Source organism: Myotis myotis, unplaced genomic scaffold, assembly GCF_014108235.1.
Source record: "Myotis myotis isolate mMyoMyo1 unplaced genomic scaffold, mMyoMyo1.p scaffold_m19_p_18, whole genome shotgun sequence".
Taxonomy (NCBI): domain Eukaryota; kingdom Metazoa; phylum Chordata; class Mammalia; order Chiroptera; family Vespertilionidae; genus Myotis; species Myotis myotis.
Genome location: NW_023416322.1, coordinates 15,587,663 through 15,613,975, shown reverse-complemented (window position 1 = coordinate 15,613,975; position 26,313 = coordinate 15,587,663). Strand labels below are relative to the sequence as shown.

At 46.2% G+C, this 26,313-nt stretch overlaps 1 protein-coding gene and 1 long non-coding RNA gene across 2 annotated transcripts in view; one reads left to right on the top strand and one right to left on the bottom strand.

Annotated features, from left to right (window-relative positions):
* Positions 1-19,602, bottom strand: part of SMYD2 (SET and MYND domain containing 2) — a 51,791-nt gene extending 32,189 nt beyond the window's left edge. Inside the window, exon 1 of the mRNA XM_036342269.1 lies at positions 19,157-19,602. Within this exon, the coding sequence (XP_036198162.1) occupies positions 19,157-19,326 (170 nt within the window). The 5' untranslated portion in view covers positions 19,327-19,602. The remainder of the gene's footprint in view (positions 1-19,156) is intronic.
* Positions 19,603-24,401: 4,799 nt separating this feature from the next.
* The window catches only part of LOC118672677, a 33,450-nt gene continuing 31,538 nt past the window's right edge, over positions 24,402-26,313 (top strand). Inside the window, exon 1 of the long non-coding RNA XR_004973174.1 lies at positions 24,402-24,727. This is a non-coding gene — a long non-coding RNA (uncharacterized LOC118672677). The remainder of the gene's footprint in view (positions 24,728-26,313) is intronic.

The window sequence follows — 26,313 nt, the reverse complement described above, 5'->3', positions numbered from 1 at the left end:
GGAATTCCAGTGGGATTTTATCAAATTATAAATCTCCCAAAGGCCAGGCTTCTGAACCCAGCCAGTCACCAAGTCCACAAGCCACGAACAACGAAGAGAAAGCTAACTTCTCGGGGCTGGCAATATATTACATCGTTTCCACTGGATCCCAGTGGCTCGCACATTGCGGTCTGTAGACTGCTGGGAGCGGGTGAGGCCAACACCATCTTCAGAATACTACCACTTGTCTTGACATTTACATTGCAGAAGGTGTAAGCTGTCAAGGTGCCTGGAGGCTAAAATTTCCCGGTGTCTTAGTATTAAATCAAATCAGTGGCACCAAACTGTCCCAAGGTCATTTGATCCTGCATTTCCACATGCTCAGAGTAAAGGGGGGAAAGCCAGTTCCGCTTAAGGGTGTCCCTGATGAAGGAGCAACAATATTAATTCTATTACGTCTCGACTCGTCAACATCCTGCGATGAAAGGAGAAGGATGCATATTTCTGCTGCACGTAGGATGGCTGCTTCGAGGAAAAGCACTGGGGATCGCTGGAGTTGTAAATCCAACTGGCCATGTTTTCCTTCGAATGCCCTTTTTACTTGAAAGAACAGCTTTAGACAAGCGGTGGCTGCTCAAACTTGAGTATCTGGCAGATGTTATTTACATGAATGAAGTGAGCCTACCCCTTTTGATGAAAACAAGAGGCAGCAATATTTGTTGCCAATGATAAAAATTGGGCTTTCAAGCAAAAACTAGAATTTCGGAAAACATGTATCTGCCACCCTGAGCTTGACATTCTCTCACTTCATGAGATGAACAACTAATCGTTGTGCTATGGTTTTATGAAATGAGTCAGCTTTTAGAAGGTCTAATTTAGTGAACCGATATTTTCTAAATGATGAGTGTATGCTGTTTTTAAAATTATGCTTGGCTAAAAGAGTCATTCAAAGTACGAACAGACCAAGGGATTTGAATGTAACGGAGCACATAAGGTTCACACACATGCTTCCGGCTGCCCATTACCACTAACCTTTAAGGCAATACCACATACCGAGTTTTAGTGTTGAATCCAAGAATATCCACAATTAACTGGTCAGGCTATTAATACCCCTCCCTTTCCAACTACATATCTAATTGAGGCCGGATTTTCTCCACGCACCTCAGCCTGGACTACACAGTACCCCAGACCGAATTCAGAAGCATATTTGGGAATCCAGCTGTCTTCTGGAAATCCAGGCACTGAAGAGATTTGCAAAACTGTAAAACAATACCATTATTCTCACTAATTCTTTTATGTTGGAAAATAGTTCTCATTAAAAAAAAATGTTAACAGTATTGGTTGTTATCTAAATGAATAGATATAATTTTCTCAGTTTTAAGTTCAAATGTGGTAAACCATGGTAAATATAACCCATGGTGTTCTCAATTGAGGGGTTGTAGGACCAAAAAGTTTGAAAATGGCTGATCTACCTTAGTAATTCCATCAGCTCTACGAAGAAGATTCTCATTTTTCAAATGAAGATAACAAGGATCCCAGAGGTGAAATATCCAACCCAACGTGGTCACTCCCAAGTAGGTTGCAGAATCAGGATTCACACATCAACGTGCACATTTTGTCTTTGTCGTGCATGAATACCCTTCCTTGAGTATTGGGACAAGTATCCAGGAGCATATTCTACATGAAGCAAAAGCAATCTATGTGCTGGGATAAGCTAACAGTGGTAACAAAGCATAAGTAAAGGCATTCTTTCCTCTGAGGTTTGCATTCTGTCCCAGCTCCCATGGCATCCCATTAATGTTACTTCAAAGATGAGAAGGGAAGGATTCAGTATCATTTTTTCAAAATGAGACTTGGGGAGGGAACACTTCCACAAAGAGGATCCCTCAACCAAGTAGGACGTGGGAATTGATTTCACTTGACATGGGGTGGAATAAAATAAGGACTGGTGTTGTATTTAGTCTGTGTAAAGAAGGTCCCTCCCGGTCCTTCGGTGTGGCACATGTAAGTGCTCCTCGGAGGGTCACTGGTCCAGTCCGCTCTGCATCATGTGCTCTGTGAACCGGGTGGTAGAACACTGTAGCTGTCAGGCCGGCTTCACTGTATGAATGCTCATGGAGTCCAGCACCAGGTTCTATGTGCAAGTTCTCAACACAGGTCCTCCTGAGCCAGCCTGCCTTCCCGGTACAGGAGGAGAAAAGGGAACCAGTTACTGATAGCGAAAAGCAAAAGAATCTGCTTTGGTCTACTCTGGTCTGAGCGATTCCAGATGAAGAGGGGTGGGCTGACAGAGGGAGCTCTGTTGAAATTATCCCAATGTGTGCTTCGGTTCTTTCCATTAACTAGGGGGAGATGTCAACTTTTCATAAGCCCAGTGGTTGAAACTCAGACTAAAATTTGCTGAGCCGGTACCCACATTGTGTGTGCATGTGCTGGGGAGAGAAAGGAAAAGAGAGGAAGAGAGCCTGTGTTTGCCTATTGCTGACGGAGAAGTTGAGCCAGAGAGAAACTTCATATGGGATATTCGTTTTCACTGGAGGAATACGCGAGGCCTTGAGAATAAACTCTGCGCCTACAGAAGACGCAGCCGTAAATCTTTCATTTGCCATGCAACCTGATCGGAACTGTCCAGGAGGTTTGGGGGAAAGGCTGCAAAACAAAGAAAACAAAATTCCCCTCAAAGAAAGGTTCCTAAAGGGCACTTGGAGGAATGAACTGAAATATAAAATAACCCAAAAGGAATGGAACTCAAAGACAGTGAAGGGTGAGTCTCTAATCACCTCCTGGAGTGTCTCACTTTGCCTTGCTGGGCCTGGGATAGGGCCCAGAAATTCTCATTTCATTGGTCTGAGTTGGGATCTTTAGAAAGTCCCTCGCCCCCTCTCCCAGAGATTCTAATGTGCTTCCAGATGTCTAGGTCTGACACATATTGGGTGTAGTCCTGTATCAGGTAGTTTAGCTCCCTTGGTAATGAATGTTTAGGTAAGAATAGAGTGTGCAGATGCCACATTTTCTAACTATGGCAAGAAAATATTCCAGAAGCCAGGAGAGAGTTTATTTTTATTTTTATTGATTTCAGAGAGGAAGGGTGGACACACACACACACACACACACACACACAGAAAAACATCAATGATGAGAGAGAATCAGTGATTGGCTGCCTCCTGCACGCCCTACACTGGGGATTGAGCCCACAATCAGGGCATGTGCCCTGACCAGGAATTGAACTGTGATCTTCCGGTTTACAGGTCGATGCTCAACCACGGAGCCACGCCAGTCAGGCTGGAGTGAGTTTTTAAGAAGATAGCCTCAGCTTTCTGTCCACTGCCCCCTGATACTCACTAGCAACTGAGGATGATTATGGTGAGTTACTTTTCTCACCTCTCTATCACAAATCCTTTTTTCTTTCTGATGCTTGAGAGGGGCTATGTGCTTTCGGGAAAATTACTGATCCTTTCTGAATCTGTTTCCTGCACTATAGAGATATAGTTTCTCCTCATAGGTTTATTATGAAAATTAAGTGAGAAAGTACAACTTGGCATGTCCTAGGACTCTACTTTTAATTAGCCTTCACTTTTTTTTTTTTTTTTCTCTCCTAAGTGATATCAACGACTGAAATATCTTCAGGATGATCTCACTCAGACTCATATTTACAGGATTTATGTTTGTAAAGCCTTTGTTTTATGGGCAAACATTCACCCTGCTGTGACGGGACGGGCTCTTTGAACTTAAGGAATGGCTCCATTCACAAAGGGAGGAAAGGAAGGCTAGAGGAAAATGCAAGTATTTGATTATAAGCAACGGGAACAGAACTTAGAAGATACGCTCCTGTCATTTTTTACTGGAGGAGACACACGCAGTGATTAATTTTCTTGCTTTTAAGATTCGGAAGCCACGAAGATGTAATTAGAGACGTAATTAACAACTCCTGCTAGTTAACGCGTTGCCCCGGGTGCGGTAGGTCTAGAATAAAAAGGGTTTGATCCTGTAAGCTCCCTAGTATCCGCGACTAAAATGAATGCTTGGTGGGTTTCACCATGAAAGAAAACGATCCTGGCATGGAGGGGGGTTTGCAATAACAATTACTTTTAACTAACGGCGACAGAAGAAGTGACAAGTGTGCTCTGTGGAACAGAGACAGCCCCGGCCGGACGGAAAAGAGAAAAGGAAAAAAGCCCAGCGGCGCAATATAACTTCACCGTGGGTTGAAATAAGACAAATCAGAAACAAAGTTAGCCTCCCACCCAGCGAGAGTGGTTGCACCAGCAAATTTTTATTTGAGAGAAACAAAAATTGGAGGAATTGTGGCGAAACCCTATTATAACCCTAGTCGGGGGACAAGGATAATACGAAGGCTCTGGGTTTTTGTGTGACAGTAAAAGATGCTCCCTGTCACTTTAATCCACAATGGAGCCGGGAACCGGGGCCCACGGGCAGGGGGGAGCTTCTTCCCAGAGCCCTGCTGAACCTCCCCTTCGCATGGGGCTTTGTTCTGAGGCTTGTTAAAAGTTGGAGCCTGGGGCCCCTGGGGGAGGCAGGCAATATTTAGGGCAGCGAGGGAGCAACTAATAGGTTTCCCCAACTATAGGAATAGGAAGTGGATTTACAAGGAGAAAGATGGCTTTGGTGGTCAGGGCAATGAATGGTTGGCCTTGCTACAAAATGATGACACTGCAGGGGATGGGGGGGATGTAGGTCAAAGGGCACACATTTTCAGTGATAAATTCTGAGGATTTAATGTACAGAGTGGTGACTATGGTTGATAATAAAGTATTGTTACTTGAAAGGTGCTGAGGGTAGAGCTTATGCATTCTCGCCGCACAGACAAGAAAGTTAACTCTGTGCAGTGATGTGTTAATGCTCTTGATCTTAGTCCTCATTCCACAATGGATATTGCCATACCCTCTAAATAGGAGCAGTATTTGTCAATTATTCCTCAATCAAGCTAAAAAGTGTTATAAATGTGACTCTAGCCAAGCTCAGAAATGGAAAAAAAAAATGACACTGATTTAGGATTTGTTTTAATGCAGGCTTTGGCTGACATGGAATTTACCTTTGCCTTAGAAAGAATAGTTCATGAATAGAGGAGAAAAATGTAGCGCCCACAGTGAACACTCAATGACTCTTTCCAGCCACTGGACGGCACGTCGTCCAGCCCCATCCTGTAGACCCTGTAAAACCCCAACAGCTCAAGCCTGCCCCAAGATCGGATGTGCACTTTAATACTTAACATCTACCTCTGGGAACACTTTCTTCATTAACCTTTGTGGGAGATCAGAATGACACTTTTTTGCTAGTTTATCTTCTACTTCTGTTGCCTACTGAAGTCAAAAGGAGAGAAACAATGAATGCCTTTCGTTTTATCTCACTTCTCTCGTAAAGGAACCGACAATAAGTAACTGCCACCATTTCTTCTAATGGTGGCAGAGGTTATCATTAATATTTTGGAACACCGATAATATTAGATTCCCCTATGACCACCTTTGCCCTTACTTCCATAACACCCAGGTGTTTACATACGAAGGGAAAGGACAAAACCAAAGTCACATAAACTTAACTATTTAAAAACTCAAAATGCTCCTCACTGTATTCCTCACTTCAACATTCAGGCCACAGAGTAGGAAAAATAAAACATGTGAAAATACCTTTATGACCTAATGCTAAGTGTGAGTTCCCAGAATACAGTCAGGCCTCCTGCAGCCAAACCTGAGTATTAACTCCTTGCCCAACAAATAGGTGATCTGTCCTGAATCTTACAAGAAAATGTACCTTTTCAATTGCTTGCAGAAGAATTTTAAGAGGTGTCACCCTCTCATCCTCTTGGCTTTACTTTTCTATAGATAAACAATCATTAATCGAATTGTCAATTTGTGTAGGTGAACTACCCTAATTGTGGATTTTACCCTGAGAACTCAAACTTACCAGATATTGTTTAAATAGCTGTATCAGACATTTTTCTTTCTTTTTTTTCCTCCTCATGAAACTTGGTTTTAATGGGTTTCAAAAGTATGTGACAGATTCTTGGTCAAGTTGTTTCCATTAAAATGTGCTGATTTTAGCCCAGCCAGCATGGCTCAGTGGTTGAGTGTTGACCTATGAACCATGAGGTCACAAATGGTTCGATTCCTGGTCAAGGCACATGCCAGGGTTTGGGCTCCATCCCCAATAGGGGGAGTACAGGAGGCAGCCGACTGATGTTTCTCATTGATGTTTCTATCTCTTCATCCCTCTCCCTTCCTCTCTCTCTAAAATCAATAAACTTTTTTTAAAAAGTACTGATTTTAAAAACAACTTAAAAAACTGCCACACACACAAAACACACACACAAAAAAAAAACCCCCACCATATTATCCACAAAACACTCTTCTTTCCTTCTGAAGGTTTTATGATGCATTGTATTCATTAACCAGTCTCTTACTATTAAACTTAAATGGCCAGTTGAGATAAACAGTTCTGAGACCATTCTTCCACCACTGATTAAGAGGGGGGTGGCAGGTATTGGGGATAATGTTCATTCATTTAGCCTTCTGAGCTTTCTGGGCAGACTTCGTAGCTTTGCCAGCTCCAGCTGCCTGCCTGTCTACTGCTTGGATGACACCCACAGCAACTGTGTGTCTCATGTCACGAACAGCAGAACGGCCCAGAGGAGGGTAGTCAGAGAAGTTCTTACCACACACGGGCTGGCCAGGAGCCGTATCGATGATGGCAATATCACCAGATTTCAAAAACTTAGGGCCATCTTCCAGCTTTTCCCCAGAACGACGATCACTCCTCTCCTTCAGCTCAGCACATTTTTAAGTGAGGCGAGCTGTGTGACAATTCACACCGGTGTGTATCCGGCACAGATCTGGCCTGGATGGCTCAGGATAATCACCTGAGCTGTGAAGTCAGCTGCTTCCGCTGGTGGGTCATTTTAGCTTTCATGAGCCACATCGCCATGACCAACATCTTTGACAGACACGTTCTTGACACGGAAGCCCACACTGTCCCTAGGAAGAGCTCCACTCAGAGCTTCATGGTGCACATCATCGGACTTCGCTTCAGTTGTAACGCTGACTGCAGCAAAGCGACCACCACTGAGAACACCAGTCTCCACTCGGCCCACAGGGACCGTACCCACGCCACCCATTTGGTAGCCATACTGGAGGGGCAGATGCAGTTGGTGGCAGGATGCAATCCAGAGCTTCAAGCAGTGGGTCCCACTGGCATTGCCGTCTTTACGGGTGACTTTCCATGCCTTGAACCAAGGCATGTTAGCACTTGGCTCCAGCATGTTGTCGCCATTCCAACCAGAAATTAGGACAAATGCTACTGTGTCTGTGGTGTAGCCAATTTTCTTCATGTGGATGCTGACTTCTTGAACAATTTCCTCATATCCTTTCTGCCTATGGGCGGCTCAGTGAAACCCACTTGGTTGAGACCAACAACAGCTGTTTCACACTCAGTGTGTAAGCCAGAAGGGCCTGCTCACGGGTGTGCCTGATTCTTGAAGATGCCTGCTTCAAGTTCACCAGCACGTGCAGCAACAATCAGGATGGCACAGGCAGCCTGGGAGGAGCCCGTAATCATGGTTTTGATGAAGTCTCTGTGACCTGGGGCATCAATGATAGTCATACAATACCTACTGGTCTCGATTTTCCACAGGGAGCCATCAATGTGATACCACGCTCACGTTCAACCTTCAGTTTACCTAAGACCCAGGCAGCCCTTCCCCATCTCAGCAGCCTCCTCCTTGTCAAATTTTTCCATGGTTCTTTTGTCGATCCCCCAACATCTATAGATCTGATGCCATTAGTGGCAGAATTGCCGGAATCTAGGTCTCCGATAATGACGGTGTTGAAATGAGTCTTTCACGACCCCCGTGTTCTGGCTGCAAACCCGTTGCGAAAAAGCAGACATTTTTCTTTCAATACTTACTGATTTCTAAATAAAGGGACCCTTTTAATACTATAAAACCTTGTCCATGAGGCAGGGAAGAAGTACGTTAACTACCTTAGCCAAATAATTTCTTCAGAAAGTATTATTTTCTATGTGTAAGGTAGTGTTTCAGGCTCTGGAGGAATGGTTATTTTTATAAAAATGGAGCTTTTTGAGGAAATAAGTCCTACCTTCATGACAGTGATTAATATAAACATCAGGCAAGATGATTCACACGACACTGAACTGAGAGCAGGAAGCTACTCCTGGGACCAAGCTCGTTAAAGACACAGAAGTGAGGGCACCTACAGAGAATACTGTCCTGATCATCTTAGAATCCCCACGGTTAGAGCACAGTGCTGGGACAGTAAGGTAGTCAATCAATATAAATAGAATAATGAAAAATGATAATATATATAAATATATATGAATACAATTAAGAGATGTGTGGGCTGGAATATTTAAAAGGGAGCTTCAAAATAGACATGTACGTTGAGTTGGATCTCCGTTGAGAATGAACAGACTTAGGGTCTAAGGCCTTACCTGGACAGGGCCTTCTAGGTTACACATGGGCAAAGGAGGAATGAAGAAGAACACGGATATAGAAAAAGGAATGAAGAAAGACTATCCAGATTGTGTTTAGGGTCTAAGTAAAAGAGCAGGGAGAGGTAACGCTGGATAGGATGGGGCGGGCACTTCATGGGGAGGACCTGTGCAGTCAAGATTTTGTCCTAAAGAAGATGGGAACCAGTGAAGGGTTCTGCAAGTATTGGCAAGGATTCATTTCCAAAATGAACAGAGTTGTATACTGAGGCTGGTGGTGAACCCTGCCCGAAGAGCCACTAGTGAGAGAAGTTACAAAAATGAGACTATTCACTCAATCAGTATTTACCGAGGTAAGAGCGTGCTAGGCCTCAGGCTAAGTGCCGGGGCTACAAAGATGAGGTAAGACCGGTTCCTGTACTCCTTGAGGTGTGGGGAAGGAAGTGTGGAAGGTGCAATGGAGCAAAGGCGAAGGGAGCTGATCCTGGCTGCAGAAGCCAGGACAGACTTCCCAGAACCTGAGAGACATCCAGACAAAGAAGGACAGAGGGGAGAACAGGCATTACACATTTACCAAGGATATGGGTGTGTGCGCGCACGTGTGTGCACGTGTGCGTGTGCATGCAAGTTGGGACTGTGAGTGACACTGACACTGCAGAGGAAGTTGGACTCACTTCACTCCTGATACCCAGTCCTGAAGCTCCCATCAGGCAGTGCCCGCAGGGCCATTCTCTGGAGATCCAGAGGAAGAGGAGGTGGAGGTGGGCTTCTTTCTCCCCTCCTTGTATCTAGACAATATTTAGTAGCTGGGTGTCTTAGAAGGCCCAAATATGTGCCCAAGTCAATGAAATATTGAGTGAAATAAGTAGATCGTTTCTAAATTCCTACTATCTTGTGAGCCTGAGAGTTTATCAGATGAAAAAAAACAAAAACAAAACCCTAAAGGTGTGTGTGTTTTTTAAATACACATTTATTTATTTCAGAGAGGAAAGGAGAGGGAGAGAGATAGAAACATCAATGATGAGAGAGAATTATTGATCAGCTGCCTCCTGCATGCCCCCTACTGGGGATCGAGCCCACAACCCAGGCATGTGCCCTTGACGGAACTCGAACTCGGGACCCTTCAGTCCGCAGGCTGACGCTTTATCTACTGAGCCAAACCAGCTAGGGCTCCCTAAAGGTTTTTAAGAGTGACACTTAGAAGTATTTTCTCAGGTGTATGAGTAGACTACATTTCATTAACTTCCAAAAACCGGCCAGCCAAAGCTGTTGGTCCTTGAACACAACGTAGGGCTGTTACAATTTCATCAGACCTAATGTTATCTGATCAAAGTTCTCCCTTAGTTTGCATAAGTCATGAACTACAGTGTGTGGTGAACCATTTTGGTTGGCAGAATTTTCTTTATGACATGCATGGATTACCAGTTTTTAATGAAATAAAGGAAAAGACTCAACCCCAAATCTTAGTGCCTTCAACACAGCATCTGCTGAAACCACACACAGTTCAAGGCACTGGACATTCGCTCTGTAGTGTTTCAGATTTTTGTCCCTTTTCTTCACAGCTGTCTCCCAGGGATTTAGAACCCAGCAAGTGCTCCATAAAGAAAATTACTGGCTGCATACATTCACACAACAGAATCCCTACTCTCAGGGAGTTACCATTTGCTCATAATTCAATGTCTTACTGGGGAGGTGTTGGGAACATCTGAGGCCATCACTGTGAACAGCATCGTCACTGGTGTGGAACCAAAGTTCCTGTGTCCGATGCTTCAAGTGGCGCAAATTCAAAATGTAAGGGTTTGGAGTAAGAAAAGGTTTCCTGATGGAGAAGGCACCCACTGAGATGAGAGACATAATGGTGCCTCAGACCCACCTTGCTCGCTGACTAGGTTTAGGGTTTTTAAGGGGCTGGGGGAACAGGCTGGCAGGACAAGTTTTAGTTGGAGGACCTTGGAACTCGGCCATTTATGGTAAAGGGGCGTCGGCACCAGATCTGCCTGGACAAGGGACCCTTGGCTTCTGAAAGGGTTCCGGTTATGTCCCGGTCCTTTGGTTCTGTGGGGTCTGGGGGGTGGGGGTGGACTTTGGTTCCGGCCGGGAACAGCTGGAGGTCAAAGTTCCCTCCTCTACCCATACTTCCACCACATGACTTAACGGTTTTGCTCTGTTGTCTCTGAAAAGCTCAAATAGGATAGGGCCATTCTGAGCTGGTTCTGCGGTGACAACTCTGCTACATATTTGTGTGACTGACTGGAGAAGAGATTTTGCAGGTGGCATAAGGCACATGTTTCTTATACCAGCATCACCCTGGTGAGGAGAATCAACAGAATATAAGCCTGGGCGGGACCCACAGCCCTGAAGAGTCCTTCCTGTTACTCACAGACCGAAGTGAAAAAGTCCAAGGTCTTTCCATTTTTGTCACAGATTGCAACCTAACTCCTCTGAAGAGCCAGGACATCAAATCCTCGACATTTTTTTATTTGGCTCAGATGAAAAACTGTATCTCATGGGTCAGCCAGACTTCCTTGCCACCTCCCTCCCCCCGGATAGGCCTATGTCATCAAGCCCTGGTGTGAAATTCCCTTTTCCCGTGAGCCGGCCTTATTTCTTCTCTCCTCAGGGGACAGTACGAGTCCTGTGGGCACTGTACATCACAGTGCCCGCGTGGATACACACCGCTGTCTCAGCTCTCGTGGCAAGCATTCATTTTGGTTTCTAGGCATTACACATTTACCAAAGATAAGCACTTAGGAATTTTCCGATGCACTCCTTCCTGTAAAAGCTAAGCTAATCCATTTTATTAATATGCATACAATATTTCCATTTAATCATCGAAGCCTTCCCCTCCGTGTACAAGAGCCACCAGATTTTATGCTAATAAATTGGCACAAGGAGCTCCACACTATTTTTAAATTTCTGATTGAAGAAGAATCTGAGAGACACAGCTGGATTCTCAGCAAAACGCATGAACTAGAAAGATAAGTTGTTTCCTGCGCCCTCAAGACTTTTTGGCATTATTTTCCTGCTAAATTGCAGATTTCTGTCCTTCAGAGAGGTCTTGAAGAGATCTGATTTCCTTCTGTTCTATTGTGTTGGTGTGAACGCCTTTGCAATTGAAAAGGAGGCCGCTGAGGGTGGTAGGAACAGAGTCAGCAGAAGTTACACAAAGTGAGGTGTGCGGCTTTGTGACTGGGTAGAGCGCCCGTGCTAATGAGGCCAAGGTCGTGGGTTCAACCCCTGAAAAGGCAGTTACTTCAGACAATTCCCTGCTGGAGGACTGCACCCCTAAACTACCGCAGATTTGCTAGAAATCCAAAGATGAGAGGATTGGGAATGTGGGTGGGAAAGGTGATGGTGATGTACAGAGACTGATCATGCAAGTCCCTTGAGAGGGGACAGAGAGCTCTGGGTCCCAGAACCGGCCGCTGTCCAGGGGTAAGGGGCCAGAGGCAGGGTGGTCGCTTCTAGGCAGGACTACAGAAAGACTCGGAGCCACCAGGCTGCCCGGAGGAGGGCTCAACATCTGAATCTGATCAAGTACAATCAGGGTGCCCTGTTCTAGGTCTGCCTAGCTCCCTGGTGAGGATCAGGACATTCACACACACTCAGAGACATGCAGGCAAGCCTAGAGAGGGGCTGGGCTGTCCATGAGAGAAGCAGAAATGGCATTAAGGAATCAGTAACAGGGGAAATTCTCTTAAATCAAATTGGCCTTGCACAGACCAGATGAAAGCATGCCTTGAACTTCGAAATATGAATACCTTACCCACTCTACACCTGAGGTCCACAAAAAAGGTGTGTGTGTGTGTGTGTGTGTGTGTGTGTGTGTGTGTGTGTGTGACAAGTCATTAGTAACTCCAGGAATATAAAGGATATTTATAATGACCAATTGCCTCCTTGGGAAGCAGAAATGAAGTGGCTTAAAATTGTGATTATTTTGTGTTTCTTTATATCGACAAGAAAAATAAAGGGGATACTAACCCTAAAGGCAAACGAGGTAAGCCTAAAACACAAAAATAAATAGAAACGTCCTTTGTAATTCTCTATCTCAAGTTCTAAAACAGGCAACTGTGCTGTCCCAGGTTCTCCCCAATTCTGAGTCCTTCTGAAGACCAGTTGCTGCCAAACTATAACACTGAGCCCCGAATCTTTCCAAAGAAATTTAAGACATTTCTCAGCATTTTTTAAAGAACCTTCTGACAGATAGTGTGCAATCGGCTTATCCCACAGAAACAGCAGGCAGGGGCCTCCTAGAATAGCTGCTTCATAAATGCTGTTTCCAAACCTGGCTGACTTAACTTTGCACAGAGCAAGGTTCTGGAGAACAGATATGTTTAAGAAAAAGGAAAGGGGTTATACTCTGATGCTGCCCTACTAGAGGCATGGAAACCAACCTTGTACGAAGGTCTGAAGACTAAGATGGCAAATTCATCTTAGTTCTAGCATAATATTAAAAAATATTACAAACCCACAAAAGGACCAAATCCTAGTGTTCTTTTTACAGCTTATTATGTAATAATTGATACCTACAAAAGAATATATGTAGTTCTTGTGCAAATTCCAAAGCACTGTAATAAAAACATCTCAGAACCCATAACAGGAGGCGATACAGGCACAAGTCAGCTGAATCAATTTATTTGTTAAAATTTAAAAAATAAGGCATTAGTTTGTTGAATTACCTTTTGGGGAAAGGGGAAGCAAAAGAGGTGGTAAAAACTGCGTTCAGTTCATTCAGCCTGGCCAGCATGGCTCAGTGGTTGAGCTTCGACCTATGAATGAAGAGTTCATGGTTCTATTCCTGGTCAGGGCATATGCCGGGGGTTTCATGCTCAATCCCCAGCAGGGGGCGTGCAGGAGGCAGCCAATCAATGATTCTCTCTCATCATTGACGTTTCTATCTCTCCCTCTTCCTTCCTCTCTAAAATCTATAAAAAATATATACGCATTCATTCAAGGAGAAACCAGAGATGAATTAAGTCCTGGTGTCCAGGTGTGAACGGCACAGTAGATTCAGTCCAGAAGGGGCAGAGAGAGGAAGCACAGACTCAAATAGGAAGACAAGGCTCCATCCGTGAAGAGCACAGAGCCTGGCCCTTAGAAGACATTCAATACCCATATGACAATAAAAAGAACAACGTGGGATTCAAGGCAACAACTTAACCTGCCTAACATTCAGTTTCCTCCTACATCTTTGAGAAGATCAAAATAAGAACGTGCCTGGAAATGTTTTATGAGCTGCAAAGAGCAATGTGACTTAAAGTAATGCCATTTTATATGGATCTTCAGAATTTTTTTTTGATTGAGAGGATTTTCTGCAATTGCTTTCGGGAAGGAAAGGTGCTAGAAGGTGGTTTTAACTCACCGGGGTTTGAATTTCACTTCAGGACGTCCTGCTGCTGTTCTGTCTCTTTCATCTCAAATTGTTTCCAAACCGGCAGCTTGGTCACTGAGCCTCTATAAGCTATAACAGAAATGATGTTCCCTGCATATGAAAACTACGCATGTTACAGCGCTTGGCACCTTTGAAGTCTAGAGGAGAGAGCAGAGAGGAGTCCTGGTATCCTTGCTGTGTGGAAAATTCTGCTTTCCTCCATTCCCCTTTTCAAATATGTGTTTAATGTCACAGTGAAAGAGTATTAAAGTGTCTAAGCACTTTGGAGCTAGAAAAGGTTCTTAAAAAAAAAAAAAAAAAAGCTTTACACCCCTGGCCAGTGTGGCTCAGTGGGTTGAGAGTCCTGTGCTCCCAAAGACTGCTGGTTCAATTCTCGGTCAGGGCATATGCCCAGTTTGTGGGTTCAATCTCCAATTGATTTCTCTTTCTCTCTCTGTCGTTCCCTCCCTCCCCCTCTCCCTCCCTTCCTCTCCCTTCTACTCTCTCTAAAAAAATCAATTAAAAATAAAAAGCTTTAAATGGAACTCACATTTGACCCAGTGATCCCACTTCTAGGAATATATCCCAACAAACTAGAAACACCAAGCAGAAAGGATATATGCATCCCTATGTTCATAGCAGTGCAATTTATAATAACTAAGATTTGGAAACAGCCTAAGTGCCCATCAGCATATGAGTGGATTAAAAAACTGTGGTACATCTACATAATGGAATACTACGCTGCGTAAGAAAGAAGGAATTCTTACCATTTGCAACAGCATGGATGGAACTGGAGAGCATTATGTTAAGCGAAATAAGCCAGTCAGAGAAAGATAAATATCAGATGATCTCACTCATTTGTGGAATATAATGAACAACATAAACTGATGAACAAAAACAGACCCAGAGACAGAGAAGCATCGATCAGACCGTCAAACCTCAGAGGGAAGGTAGGGGAGGGGGAGGGTAAAGGGGAGAGAGCAACCAAAGGACTTGTATGTAAGCACATAAGCCTAACCAATGGACACAGACACCAGGGGGGCGAGGGCATGAGCGGGGGGTGGGGGGGAGCAATGGGGGGATAAGGACACATATGTAATACCTTAATCAATAAAGAAAAAATAAAGAAAAGAAAAAGAAAAGCTTTACCTGTGTAGGTTTATTATATCATTTCCATTAGGTTTTGAAAAATACTGAACTATTCTGGGGGGGCCTGAGGTTGAGAGCTGCTTCTTTTGCCCTGGGTCATGGGCCATCTGAATGATGACTCCATTGGCCAGCCATTTCCAGTATTTCCTTCTCAGTATCCCCCACTCCAACCCCAACACCATAAAAAATAAACACACACACACACACACACACACACACACACACACACACCTCCCTGAAATTACAGTGTTTGGTCACACTAGTTAACATTTAGCCCATCAAACAAGGACAAGCCAGACACCAGGCCAGTTTTGACCACTTACTATGTATTAGGGCTGCGCTGAGCACCCGATTTCCACTACCTCAGGTTTAGTGCGGTGAGTGGGAATTAATGTGCACATTTTACAGACAAAGGAATCTGGGAGTTCAGAGAGGTTACGTTATTCACCTAAAGACAAACCACCAGGAAGGGATGAAGCCAGAATTCAAACCAAAGTCCCTCCTTGGCAGTCTCTAAATAAAAGAAAACCCTGAAATATCGAAATGTTGAAAGTGACAGCACAATATCTCATCTGATGTACAGATGGCTGAATTTTGTATTCTTTACTGTAACTTCTTAGAGGAAATCTGTTGTCTGTATTTTTTAATCTTACTACCCATGGGGGGTGGGAGGGTGGACATGTGAAAAGCAGGTGGAATCCTCTATTAGAGCCATTGTCCAATTTTTCACTCAGAAAACAAGTTCATCTGAGACCACGCAAAGCCATTTCTCCCCTTGGAGACTCCAATTCTCAGAAAATGTTCTGGGAATAAGTAAAATCACAGCAGCCCTGCAGACAACCCCTCGTCTGTGGGCAGAGCAGCTAAGATCATTCTGACAGTTTGGTAAAACAAGGGGAAAGTGGGATGGACATTGCTACTGAACACATCGGGGGACCGTATGCCTTTGTAACTGCTGAAATAAGGCCTCTCCATCTGAATGTTTTGCTCATGTAAACATTTTAAGTCTTAAAAGCACCACTGAGTGAGCCAGGCATAATATAAATTCCTTGAAACTGGGTTCCAACAGCTCTATTCCAAGGAAGTTCAGCGGGCCTTCCTACTTGCCCCCCATAATCTGAACAAACGAATAAAAAGACAACATTCTTGCCCTTAAATGACCCATGAGCCAAGAGAATAAAAGATCAACAAGGGGACGTCTGCCCACCTGAGGACCCGCATAGAAAGTGAATATTCAGATGAACACTCACTAGATCACAGAGAATTTTTCCATTTTTTCCCTTTCGGAGACAATGTCAAGTGTTAAAATGTGTCAAATACCAAGTTTGAAATATAATAATAAAAAAAAAAAACTGCCACAAAAAGTTGGCCAATGCCAAAAATTATGTTTGTACGTGAGTGGGTGTGTTCATAAAATGTATCTAAGAGGTCTGGTAAGGACAGCTCCCAATTAGAAGACATTTATATTTTTAGAAGCTGCCTTCGAGCAGCTGAGGCAAGATACACATCTTCCCAAGTGTCACCTACCCAAACTGAGAAAATGTGACACAAATGTAAACCTCTCAGACATGCTCCTTTGTCTGAACTGTCCTGACAGCAACAATCCCATTCCGTGGTGACCTAAGAAACGTGGTTTGTGGGATTTTTTTTTCAACTTTTGGAACATAATTATTCCTGAAGAAATCACTTATTTTACTTCAAAGTAAGTTAAACCCTCATACAATGAATATGACAGGGAAAATCTCTAGTGGCCCATTTATCTAAGCACTATTGTTTATATTAAACTTCCAGCACGAGAAAGGATAAGGAATAGTTTCCTAAGGTGGGGAATCGGGAGGGGGAGGCGCGGGGGGGGGGGGGGCAAGGACTGGGTTTTGCCCTGTTTGCTTCAGTATTTGAGAATTCTGTTCCTACTCCCAGGAGGCACTGTGGAGGCGAGACACCCAGGCGTCCCTCTAGGTCTAGGACAACTGGACAGGCTGACTTGTCCCGGGTCATACACACCCAGTTGACGGAGGAAAGGGTGCTAAATCTGTGGGAATGATCTAACTAACTCTGAACCAATCAGACTGAACAGGGCTCACAGAGTGGAGTAAGAAGGTATTTCTAATGTCATCCTAGTGTCATAGTATTGTGATTTCTTGTGTGTTATTTTAACTGACTTCAGATGAGAGGAAGTGAACCCTGGGTGTTGACAGTTCACCTTCCTAAACCAACAGCGAAAGGTGGGGGAGGTGCGGCAGAACCACCCTAATGCATGTGACAGCTCTGGTTTGGGGCCTAAGGCAGCAATCAGTGAGCCTGACAAGTGCCCTTCAGTAAATGGGGGGAGGGGTGGGGAAACGTTGTCACATATGCAAAGTTGACCCTGACTGTGCACCAGTGTTCTAAGGTTGGGGGTGTGTGGAGCAGATACAGTTAGGACACTCACAGCTAAAGAAAAGCCCTGCTTCTCCCTTCTCAGCCCTGCTTCTCCCTTCCCAACCCAGAGATATATGATCCTTAATTCGTTTGAGGGAAGGACTGGTAACTACCAGCTGAGTACCTACTACTTGTCTTCTCTCACAGGATGGACCACCAGCATCCCTGACGTGGGGAGGGAGACCCCTTCTGGGGTAGGTGATCCTGCTTTGCTCCTGCCTCTCCTGCCACCCACACCGCTTCAGGCTCTGAGCCACAGTCAGGCTCAGAAGATCAAGGGGACCAGTCACAGCAGCCTTTTTAACTTTGGGAAAACCCAATGCTCACTTCACTCAAACGTTGCAAAGTGGTGCCATGACCCTTTAGCTCTTGGCTCACCAATTCAAAGAGCCACATCACATACAGCCCTTACGCTGCCCACCGCATGATTCTGTAGCTAGCTCCTTTCCAGGTTCCCCCAAGCGGAAGACGGCTCTGTTGGGGAGTCCGGCCAAGATTACTACAGTATTTAGCTTCTGTCCCTTCTTTTCCTATGCCGTAATGTGGAATCACGTGCACCGGCCTCGGAGATGGAGTACTTCGGTCTATGCCGGACTTGAGACCTGTACTCTAAAGGTCCCTGCAGGAACTCAGGTGGCTCCACCCAGCCCAAGAATCTCCGCTTCAAAGATGAGGAAACTGAGGGTGGAAGAAAGTACAGCAGGGCCCGTTTCTCAGAGAGCAGTGGGAGGCCAGGTACAGACTGCACTCCAACGCCATGCTTCCCAGCCTTGCTGATGGTACTGAGCACCCTGCTCGGTGGGAAACGGGCAAAACTGAAGAGACTGGATTTCATTCCCTGAACTACGGGTGTGACTATTCATACACAGTCACACTTCCTCTCTGGGCATTAGTTTTCCTGCTTGTAAAATGGTGAGAGGGGGTGCTGCATTGGTGACTTCTAAAGTGCCTTTCGGGTCTGAAACTATCATAAGGCTTGAGGCTATCATTATGTGGGGGTGTATGTGGATATATGTGCATACATACAAGCATAGACATATATGCATACGATATGCTACAATTAAATGCCATTTTCAACCACACATTTTGCGTAATTCCCCCCCCCCCCCCGGCCCCCCCCCCCAGTGGCCGTGTCTTCCCAGTTCTGAGTCAGGTCTCCATGCGTCCCATTTGGAATCCCAGGTGTGTGTGGTCAGTGCCCCTGTGGCTTCTCTCCAAACACCAAGTGCAGAGCGCGCGAAGGAAGAAGAGGGGCCAGGTACTGTACATGAATATTAAGTATCGTGAAGCTCCTTGGAGGAAATCGCAAGTCTGCGGCAGGCAGGGCTGGGCTGGCGGGGGGGAGACAGCACACACCGCAGGAAGCACAAGTTAAAGGTGACAGACTACGGCTGCCTGCACCTGGGGCCCCGCTGGCACTGCCCAGGGTGGGCAGCGCATGGCCTCGCGTGGAACCAGGCTGGCTGCGCGCCACACCCACGGGTGGGGGCAGTCCCCTGCTCTCGCCCAGGTTGGCATCTCCCACGTGGGCAACTCTGAAAACGTGCGGCGGGAACTTGGCTCCTGTTTCCTGCATCACGTGGCTGGCCCGGTGGGGTTAAAACGACCGGCCCGCCGCTGGACCTCCCCTAGAGCCCCCCCTTCGCCGCCCCCCCCCCTGAGGGGCCGGCGCTAGGACCCCGCGCGCCACGCGCACTTCCTCCCGCCGCGGTCCGCGCCTCCGCCCGGCGCCCGCGCCCCCGCTCCCGCCGGCGTCCGCCCGCCCGCGCCGCCTACCTGGCGAAGCAGTGCTCGCAGTGGTTGCCCCGCTCGTTGACCGTGAGCACGCAGGCGTAGGCCGGGCAGGAGAAGAGCAGGTCCCCCACCTGGAAGGGCTGCAGGGCGCGCAGCCCCCGGCCCTTGCCCGGGCTGCAGAAGCGCTCCAGGCCGTCCCCCTCAGCCCGCATGGTGGCGGCGGGAGGGCTGCGCGGCGCCGGCCGAGCCCGAGCTGCTCCCCGCGAGCTGTTATTGGAGAAGCGTCACCCCGAGCCGCGGGGGGCGGGGTGGGGAGCCGCCCGGCGGACGCGGCGGCGGCGGCCACCGCTCCCCGGAAGGGACGACGGCCCCGCCCGGCCCTCGCGCGCGCCCCGGGAGGGAGGGGGACCGGTCCCGCGGCCCCGCCCAGAGCGCGGGACCCTCGGCGGCCGCCCGCTCCCTGTCGGGCCGCTTCCGGTGTGGCCGCGACAAAGCACGGCGGCTCCGGGAAGGAGGGCGGGAGACGTCTGCGCCTCCGCCGAGTCTCCACGGGGCGCGGGACGCTGCTCCCTGCCCCGTGGGCGGATGGCCGCCTGCCTGCGGGGACCGGTGCCCGAGGCCCCCCCTGCACAGTCAGCCTGGCCCCCGGGAACGCCCGCCCTTGGTAATTGGAAGGGGGCACCGATGTCTCCCCACCTTGCGCTCTGATGTCCTACAGAAGCCACCGGGGAACACGGGGGAGAAATCACAGTGGGAAAGTTGGATGTGCTGAGGGTGAAAGGTTTCTAACCGTGTGAGGCTTTAATTCGTCTAGAGTCGCTCTGAGTGTAGGGTGTGAACGTGGTTTCCCCTCTGCCCCCCTAGGGGGGTTTAGCTGCAAGGCCTAACAGCGGTTCTCAACCTGTGGGCCGCGACCCCTTTGGCGGTCCAAGGACCCCCGTTCACAGGGGTCGCCTCAGACCATCCTGCATATCAGATATTTACATGACGATTCCTAACAGTAGCAACATTACAGTTATGAAGTAGCAACGAAAACAATTTTATGGTTGGGTCACAACATGAGGAACTGTATTTAAAGGTCCAGAAGGTTGAGAGCCACTGCGAGAAATGGGGGGGGGGGGGGGGGTTGCGCAGGCCCACGGAGGAGACTGCAGTCCTTGAACAAGCAGAGGACTTTAAGGCTCTTGTTGGGGGCAATGCCAGGCTGTGGCCAGAGCCCTCAGCTAGAGTTTGCAGTGGTTTTAACAGTCATCTGAGAAAAGTCCGCTAGGTTATGAGTCGCCTAGAGGAGTTACAACACCCTAAGCACATAGAGCAGTGCTTATTAGCATTAGTCCTGTACATGTGCGTGCTGTTGGGTGTTTTAAGATGAGAAGGATGTCGTCTGTGTGCGCATAGGATTATGTAAAGGCCGAAACTGGCGTGCATACAGTAAAGACTAACAGCGTGGAGAGTTTAGCAGAAAACACTAATACTTAACACTCAGGTTTGTTCTCAAACTGTTACCGGTGTAAGGTCAAGACTAGTGTAGCAAAATGTGATTTGGAATATGCCATGAGATGAGTGGACTTTTTGACTCTATTTGACTTAAATTCCTAAAATGAATAAGCCTCCAGCCTTCCTGTAAAGAAAAATACATCAGAAATACCATCTCACTCGTGCATTTTAAGAACCGTTCACTGAGAGCACCCACTATGTGCCAGATAGAAAGATGGACAAAGTGTAGCTCTTTGCATTCACCACATTCACAATCCAATAATAATTACTGTTAGTTATCAAGAATTATGGGCCAGGCATTGTACTAAGTGCACTAATCACAATATTTCATTTAATCTGTGGTTTCAACAGTGAGTTAGGGGTTATAGCTCCCATTTCCAAAATTAGACAACTAAGATTCAGAATCATTTCCAAGACCACACAAGAAAGTTGCAGAATTTGGTTTCAACCTCAGGTCCGTCTGAAATTGAGGCCCACACTCTTACCGCGGCTATCCCCGTGCAAACAAACACAGCTCACTTCGTGTTGTTCTGGCGGCTTGGACAAAGCGTTCTGTGGGAATTCAGGCAGTGAGGGACTCGCGCAGCCAGAGGAGTGAGGAAGGTGCCACGTTAAAGAGATGTTTGAGCTGAGCCTAAAGGATGGATGGGACTTTGCAAGTACAGGAGGTGAGAACAGTTTTCCAGGCAGAGAGAACCATGTGCAAAGACAGGGACCTCAAAGAACGGTGTGGAGTTGGGCCCCCTGAGTGGTTCTGAGTGGAGCATAAGTGCTCAAGGCGAGGCAGAAACAGGGGAAGTTTTGTCCCCCACATGGTGTGGGAGTCCCTGGAAGTGTCCAAGCTGAGGGGTGCCATAATCAGTGTTATATGCTCAGCTCTCCTGGCAGTCTTGCAGGTAGATTGGAAGGGGACAGGACTGAACACAGGACCACCAGTGAAGGGAGCATTTGCAGTATTTTAAGTGAGAAGCGAAGAAAGCCAGAAGGAGGCAGTGGCATCAGGGAAAGAAGCAAAGGTGTTCGAGGGTAATTCCAATTTCTTGTTCGGCATAAGGTTTCTTTTCCGCGTGGGGAGATATATGGCAAGCAGATAACAGCTAGTGTCGACTTTCTTTTTAGCTGTAGCCTGATCAGTCTTAAAGGCTGAAGGCAGGAACCATAAATATCCTAGAATGTTGGGACCAAAAGAGGCATTTTCTTACTAATGAGGAAAGTCAGGGCCTGTGAAGTGAAATGAGTTGCCTAAATAGCCCAGTGGCAGGCAGATCTAGCATGGGAGCCCACCACATGTGCATTCAACATTTAAATATTCATTACATGCTTACTGTGTTCCAGCAACAGAGAGATGGGCTGGTGATAGAATGGTAACAAAAGCTGGCTCATTCCCTGCCCTCGCAGAGCTCTGTACGTTCTGGTGGAGGAAGCAGACTTTGATCACATAATCACATCAACAGTCAGTGGTCTCAAGTTCTTAGGGGGATCTAACCTAGTCTAGGGAAGCTTTTTGGAGACAGGGATACCTGGACTAAATCCAAAGGATGAATAGAATTTAATCAAGAGGAGAGGTGGAGGGACAAGCATTCAAATAGAGGGAACAGCATGTGAAAAGTTCCATTGGTATGAAAGACATGACTGGAGCAGAGCTATATGGAGAGAGTTGTTCCAGGTATTTTTAGGGGGTAAGTAGCTCTAGTTGGACAGGCTACAGGAGTGAGAAAAGCCTCTGACAGGTGCCAGACTACTATGTTAGATAAATTTTATGCTAGCTAGACACACTGAGTTGATTTTGGCAATTGTGTTTTATGATAGATGGGTATTCTATGTTAATGAAAGAAATTTCTCAAACCCTAGAAGTTTCTGAGTACATGTCTACATCGGCAAACCTTGAATAAATTTTGAGGCTGTGTAAGTTTTTAACTCTGATTTCTGGGAGCTTTAACCAGTACAAAGAAGAAAAGATGACGTGGAAATAAACACAACAGTTATAAACAGTAAGCAATTTACCGTTGCAAGGATTAATCGCGCAAAGTAATCTATTGTATACGTTTCTATTGTATGCAATTTTTTCTTCTCTCATTGAGAAAAACATTAGCATAGCTACTGAGTTGTCTTCCCAGGCAACTGGTGACTGAGGCAGACTGGTTCTTGTGGTGAAGGTGACTGAGTTAAGGACAAGGGGAAAGGGGCAGTCTCCTTTCAGAAACAGGCCTGTGCTGAACGCAGAGTGACTTGAGATGGGAAAATAGTCAAGCAACAGCCACGAATTTAGGCCCTTAAATTGCGAAGAAAACTGTTTAAAATGAATGGTCAAGGAATGGCAACAACCCAGCCTGGGCAAATCGCGATGACAGCACTCTTAATGCAACTCATGCTTGTCACTCTCACTCGGAATTCTCACATTCCGTGAAAGTCACCTTCCAGCTGCCGGGGCCCCTCCATCTCTTCCACGTTCTCTGCCCAGGGTTTGGAAGGAATGGAGTTTTCCATTGCTTCGCCTCACTGTGGCTCACAGGAAGGGACACAAAGATAAAGGCCCCCTTCGCTTCATGTCTCTAACCTAGAAATTGATCTAAGTCGTCAGGGAAACCTCCTTCCAGTCACAACTTGGCACGTGAAGGAAATAGCTCTGGCCTACAGAAATCAAGCCTTAGCTAAGATGGAATACGGATGAACAGGGGCAGTGGACTGGTACCCTATACTGGCATACCTCTATGTGCATTTCAGTTATTGATTATGCATTGTGTCTACACTGGGATAGACCGTTTTCAGACAAAGGTGAAAAGACCAATATACATGCAAAGAGCTATGCAGTGGCTGAATAATGGCATCTAAAGATACTGGTTCCTAATCCCTGGAACCCATAAATGCTACCTTCTATGGTTACCTTAGATGTGTTCAGTTGAAGACCTTGAGGTGGCATGACTGTCCTGGATTATCAGGTTGGGCCCTCAATGCAAGCACAAGAGTCTGTATAAGAGATCGGACAGTCAGACAAGGGGCCAGCAATATTATCACAGAGGCAAGGTTAGAGCAGTGTTGCTACAAACCCAGCAATGCAAGGACCACCAGAGACAAGGAACAGATTTTCCCTGAAGAGCCTCTGGATTCAGTGTGGCCCTGCCAACTTGAGTCCAGCCCAGGGATACTGATTTCAGACTTCTAGCTTCCAGCTCCATGAGTGAATACAGTTCTGTTGTTCTAAGCCACCCAGTCTGTGATAATCTGTCACAGCAGCCAAAGGAAACTAATACAAATGATAACCATAAAAGTTTTACTAGGGGAACGAACAAAGTGTGGTAGAAAGGCTTCACAGAAGACCTGATATTTTAGCTCCTTCCAGAAGGAAGATTAAAGATTGACCCTGAGAAAGAGTCTGCCCCCCCAAAATGGGTTTAGGAACCTGAAGATGTAAACTCACTGGGATAGGAGAGAACTTGACAATCCAGAGAATTACTTTTCTTTTACTTAATAAGCACCATCAGATGCATTTTAAATTATATTCTCACTTTATCCTCCTAACAGCATTTGATAGATGAAGACACTAAATCACCATAGTTGGGTAACTTGTTCAGGTGAACTGTGTGGGGTGGACTCGAAACCCGCTGTGTAGCTATGCGTCCATGCCCTGGACCACTGCACCTTCCCGCCTGCCTATTTGGCCTGAGCGGTAGCCCTAGGTGGGGGATCTCAGGTGAGGCCGGAGCAGCAGGAGTGGTACCATCATAAAGGGTCCTGTAAGGCTGTGTGCATAGGGTTAGGGCACAATGGAGCCAGAGAAGGAATTTGGCAGATGTGATCCAGTTGTTGCTTTAGAAAGGTCACTTTTCATGGCTGAATGTAGGATAAATTACAGGAGGGTGAGTGCAGGGAGAGAGGAATATGGAGTCTAATGCACTAGGTAGTCCAGGGGAGGGATGTGGCTGGCATGAACAAGGGCAGTGACAGGGGTGATGGAGAGTAGGGATATGGATTTGAGGACTTTCCATTAACAGGACTTGGGGATCAAAGTGCATGAAGAGGAAGAAGAAGAGGAACTATGAGCCATGAGAAAATATGGTGACAGCTGACATCACCTCCTCCAATCCCTCCAATTCATTTCCTCCCACCTTTTATCCTGTGAGTATTCCTCAAACAAGATCTTGTTATTTCTTCCACCTCTATGTTTCCAATTTAACCCCTTCTTTATTTCCGTTCCTAGGCCCCTCCACCCTTATGGCCTCACTTTGGGATGACTGCAATAGCAGTAATATTTTGAGATAGCCAAGGGTCACTCATTGGGCTCTGTGCTTCATTTTATACCCCTTGCCCTTACCGCCCATTCAGTGGCATTGACTCACGAAGAAATGATATTTATGTGTTAGATTCTGAAACATTTTCTGAGTGACTGAAGTTCTGAAAGAACTGATAAAGTCTTGATGTGTGGTGATACTTTAATATTAAGGGTATGTTATACTGGGAATGTTTGACCTAGCTCCTAGACCAGCCGTGGGCAAACTACGGCCCGCGGGCCAGATCCGGCCCATTTGAAATGAATAAAACTAAAAAAAAAAAAAAAAAAAGACCGTACCCTTTTATGTAATGATGTTTACTTTGAATTTATATTAGTTCACACCAACACTCCATCCATGCTTTTGTTCCGGCCCTCCGGTCCAGTTTAAGAACCCATTGTGGCCCTCGAGTCAAAAAGTTTGCCCACCCCTGTCCTAGACTTTCTTGTTGGTCTTTTGGGGGAGGTATATTATTGGTATTTTCCTGATCATGGAATCATAGGTGTTGGCTTGCAATGCTGACGAGTGTCCTGTGTTGCTCTGCTGTCTCAGTAGCGAGCAGAGGTGTTCACTTGGACATAGAGAAACCTCTGCGTCAAGTTGAAGAGCAGCAAGAGCATCCCTAACGCGTAATTTACAGACCTGACCCAGCCTCTCGGCCGCACTGCAGCATTTGCCTATAGAGGCAGAGTTACCATGGAAGGAGAGACTATTTATATCAGTGGGAGGAATACTGAAGCCCAAGAAAAGTACATACATAGCTATTTGAGAGTCATTTTTATCATTTTTTAAACTACCAGCCATATCCTCTTGTACTGGGGGGGGGGGGGGAGACAGAGATTAAGAAGCAGAGCTTAAACTGGGTTTGTCCTCAGCATTCAGGAAATATAATAGTTCTAACTAGATACTAAAAATGGAATAAAAAGGCATCAAAACCACAAGGTCCTATTACTGACATTCTTGGTTCTCATCTAGACTTATAAGTTGTTTTTTTTTTTTAAAATCTCTGTAAAGTCTTACTACCTTTTTCCCCATTTAAAAAAACTCACACACACACAAAAGGAGGTACTAAAATGTAACCAAGTTTAGAACTTGTGCATATTTCTATTTTGTTGAGAAGAGGCTAAGTTTCTTATTTGCGGGAGGCCAGCTTATCTAACAGCTGGAAGGAGGGGATGGACACAGAATTTGATTTTGTTACCAAAGGCTGATGGCTTTGGGCAAATTGCTTGGAGCCAGATTTTTGGTGTTTTATGCTCCCTCTAAAATCCTCTCTGATTTTATGTGAAAGCAGAAGAGTTCCATAAAAAGAAGAGATGGCCCTGACCAGTATGGCTCAGTTGTTTGAGCCTCATCCCACACAACAAAAGGTCGCTGGCTCCATTCTGGGTCAGGGCACATGTCCAGGTTGCAGGCTCAATCCCCAGTAGAGGG